We start from the raw sequence: 4,166 nt of genomic DNA on the forward strand, positions 1-4,166 counted from the left end.
TCAACGACCAAACAACTCACCTCCTTATCCTTCCCATGGTTCAAGTTCTTCAAACAATGATATGGGGCGTATTTAGAATATGTTCAAGTAAATGATGGAAAAGAATGCCTATTTGGATGCCCAACTTGCCTCACACAACACATCAATCCGCAATCTAGAAATTCAAATGGGGGCAAATCTCTCATGCTCTAAATTCTCATCCTAAGGGTGCACTACCAAGTGACACGGTAGTGAACCCAAAGTGTGGTAAAATTACGGGACATGCTATGGCGGTTATCACAAGAAGTGGAAGAGGTAGGAATACACCCACCTCAAGTGACAGACGACTTGTAGATGATGACCAAGTGGTACAAGTAAAAGATATCCCTAATAATATTATTCAAACAAATGAGGAGGTTTGGATTGACATTGATGATAATGTTGAAGAGACTCAAGAGGAGGTGAACCCATCTAGGTGACATACTGGAACCAATAGTGCAAAAGGCTAAGGAGCCATTGCCTAAGCCTCCACCTACATACCCTCAAAAAGTTTCCAAGTAAAATGATAAGAACCAATTCAAGAAGTTCATTCAAATGATGAAGAGTCTTTCAATCAACGTGCCATTAGTAGAAGCTTTGGAAAAAATGCCCGGCTATACAAAGTTTATGAAAGATCTTGTGATCAAGAAGCTGTCGATGAATTTTGAAACTATCAAGGTCACTCATCAAGTGAGTGCAATTGTTCATTTCATGGCTCATAAGTTGGAGGATCCCGGTGCTTTCACGATTCCTTGTACAATTAGGAGCGCCAAGTTTGCTAAAGCTCTTTGTGATCTTGGGGCAAGTATCAATTTGAAGTCCTATTCGGTTTTCAAAATTTTGGATATTGGGCAACTAATACCCACTTCTATGAGGTTGCAAATGACCGATCGTACCATGAAGAGGTCGTTGGGTGTGATTGAAGATGTTTTTGTCAGAGTTGATAAGTTCATTCTTTCGACGGACTTTGTTATTCTAGAATATGAAGTTGATTATAAAGTGTCTATCATTATTGGGAGACCTTTTCTTGCTACGGGTAAGGCTCTTTGTGATGTAAAAGCCAAAGAACTCACTTTCCGGGTTGGTGATGAACAAGTGGTACTCCATGTGTGTAAGTTCATACGGCAACCAAATAGTAATGAGGTGTGTTCTTTTGTGGATTTGGTGACCGGTGTTATTGTTGATGATACAAGTGCTACAATCAATGTTGGCGATATATTGGAAGTTGTTTTGCTTAATTTTGATGATGAAGAGATGGATGGTTTCATGGAATGTGTGAGCTTTTTTCAAGGAATGAGGTCGTACAACTATGCATTCCGGAAATTATCTTTGGATCTTGAGAATAGAAAAACTCCTCCTATACAGCCTTCTATTGAAGAGCCACCTACTTTGGAGTTGAAGCCATTGCCTTCACACCTTCGGTGTGAATTTCTTGGCCCTTGTTCTACTTTACTGGTTATTCTTTCCTCTTATTTGACTAACGTGCGGGTTGATTCCACATTGGCGGTGCTACAAAAGAGGAAGAAGGCTATTGGGTGGACTTTGGCGGATATTCGGGGTATAAGCCCCACCTTTTTCATGCATAAGATCAAATTGGAGGATGGTGATAAATTGTCCATTGAACATCAAAGAAGACTCAATGAGACTATGCAAGAAGTTGTCAAGAAGGAGATTATCAAGTGGTTGGATGCCTGGGTTGTCTACCCCATCTCCGATAGTTCATGGACCTCTCGTATTCAATGTGTCCCAAAGAAGGGGGGCATGATGGCGGTTACCAATGATAATAATGAGTTGATTCCTACAAGAACGGTGACCGATTGGAGGGCTTGCATGGATTATCGCAAGCTCAACAAAGTTACAAGGAAGGATCACTTTCCACTTCCTTTCTTAGATTAAATTCTAGATAGATTGGACAGTCATGCTTTCTATTATTTCCTTGATGTATACTCGGGCTACAACCAAATTCTCATTGATCCGGAAGATCAAGAGAAAACAACTTTTACTTGTCCCTATGGTACTTTCGCTTTCAAGAGGATGTTATTTGGTTTGTGTAATGAATCAACAACTTTTCAATGGTATATGATGGCTATTTTCATGGATATGGTGGAGGACAACCTTGAAGTTTTCATGGATGGCTTCTCGATGGTTGGGGATTCTTTTGATGATTGTCTTGCAAATTTGGACAAAGTGTTGGCTAGATGTGAAGAGACCAAATTGGTGCTCAATTGGGAGAAATGCCATTTCATGGTTGAGGAAGGCATTGTCCTTGGCCATAAAATCTCAATGGATGGAATTGAAGTTGACAAGGTGAAGATTGAGGTGATTTCTAAGCTTCCACCCCCAACTTCGGTGAAGGGTGTGCGGGGTTTCCTAGGCCATGCGGGCTTCTACTGGTGCTTTATCAAAGATTTCTCTAAAGTGGTTAACCCATTGTGTAAGCTCCTTGAGAAGGAAGACAAGTTCCATTGCAATGATGATTATATGAGGGCTTTTGAACTATTGACGTTCAAGTTGACAACTACTCCTACCATTACTGCCCCAAATTGGAGTTTGCCTTTTGAACTCATGTGTGATGCAAGTGACGTAGCGATTGGAGCTATTTTGTGGCAACGTATCAACAAAGCTTTTCATCCGGTTTACTATGCTAGTAAGACCATGAATAGTGCCCAAGTCAATTATGCCGTTACGAAAAAAGAGCTCCTTGCTATTGTGTTCGCAATTGAGAAGTTCCGCCCGTACTTGATGGGTGACAAAGTTATTGTCCACACGAATCATGCGACGCTTCGCTATTTTATAGAAAAAATGATTCTAAAGCCCGGTTAATGAGATAGGTACTTTTGTTTCAAGATTTTGATATTGATATTCAAGATGGGAAAGGTGGTGAAAAACAAGTGGCAAACCACTTGTCTCGTTTGGAGGAGGAGGGGAGGCCACATGATGGCGTTGAAATCAATCACTCCTTCCGCGATGAGCAACTTTTGGTAATTTCAATGAAAGAGGTGCCATGGTTTGCGGAGTTGGCAAATTTTCTTGTAGTGGAATCATTCCGGATGAGTTCTCTTCAAACCAAAGGAAGAATCTCAAGAGAGATTGTCAAGATTATTATTGGGATGAACCATACCTTTTCTGAACCTGTAAGAATGGGGTGATTAGAAGGTGTGTACCGGAAGAAGAGCAATGCGATATTCTTGGGGCTTGTCATTCTTCACCATATGGTGGCCATCATGGTGCAGCAAGAACAACGGCCAAAGTTATTAGTTGTGGTTTCTATTGGCCTATTCTTTACATGGATGCAAGTGTTTTAGTGAAAAAAAGTGATGAATGTCAATGGGCCGGTGGAATTTCAAAGAAAAATGAGATGCCTCTCACAACCATCTTGGAGATTGATATTTTCGATGTTTGGGGCATTGACTTTATGACCCTTTTGTGAGCTCTTGTGGAAACACTTACATCTTGGTCGCGGTGTATTATGTGTCCAAATGGGTTGAGGCCATGGCCTTACCCAACAATGAGGTGAGAAGTGTAGTGGCATTCTTGAAGAAGAATATGTTTACAAGATTTGGTACTCCACATGCAATCATAAGCGATGGGGGTCACACTTTTGCAACAAGGCTTTTGACAATTTACTTAGCAAGTATGGTGTTACTCACAAGGTCACGACTCCCTATCACCCACAAGCTAGTGGGCAAGTGGAAGTCTCCAACCGGGAGATAAAGAGTATCTTGTATAAAATGGTGAATTCTAATCGGATTAATTGGTCCAAGAAGCTTGATGATGCGTTATGGGCTTATCGGACAACTTACAAAATACCTATCGGAATGTCTCCATATCGGTTAGTGTTCAGGAAAGCTTGTCATCTTGCGGTGGAACTAGAGCACAAAGAAATATGGGCTTTAAAGAAATTGAATCGTGATTGGGATGTAACCGTTAACTTGCGGGTTACACACCTAAATAAATTGGATGAGTTACGGTACCATGCATATGAGAGTTCGTCCTTGTACAAGAAAAAGATGAAATATCTTCATGACAAATACATTTGGGACAAAGAGTTCAAGGTGGGCGATCTTGTATTGTTGTTTAACTCATAGTTGAGGATGTTTCCCGAGAAGCTAAAATCCAAGTGGTGTGGTTCGTTTGAAATTGTTGGT

At 40.8% G+C, this 4,166-nt stretch overlaps 1 protein-coding gene across 1 annotated transcript; it reads left to right on the forward strand.

Moving 5' to 3' along the window:
* The first annotated feature begins 729 nt into the window (after window positions 1-729).
* On the forward strand, window positions 730-1,661 carry LOC138894439 (uncharacterized). Its single transcript, XM_070179137.1, has 2 exons — window positions 730-1,473; window positions 1,650-1,661. Exons 1-2 carry the CDS (start codon window positions 730-732, stop codon window positions 1,659-1,661), a joined length of 756 nt encoding a protein of 251 aa, XP_070035238.1.
* The last annotated feature ends 2,505 nt before the right edge of the window (window positions 1,662-4,166 follow it).

The sequence above is a fragment of the Nicotiana tomentosiformis genome, chromosome 6 (genome assembly GCF_000390325.3).
Source record: "Nicotiana tomentosiformis chromosome 6, ASM39032v3, whole genome shotgun sequence".
NCBI lineage: Eukaryota > Viridiplantae > Streptophyta > Magnoliopsida > Solanales > Solanaceae > Nicotiana > Nicotiana tomentosiformis.

Coding starts and splice junctions, on each gene's coding strand:
- LOC138894439 (XM_070179137.1), top strand. CDS start 730: ATGGCTCATAAGTTGGAGGATCCCGGTGCTTTCACGATTCCTTGTACA.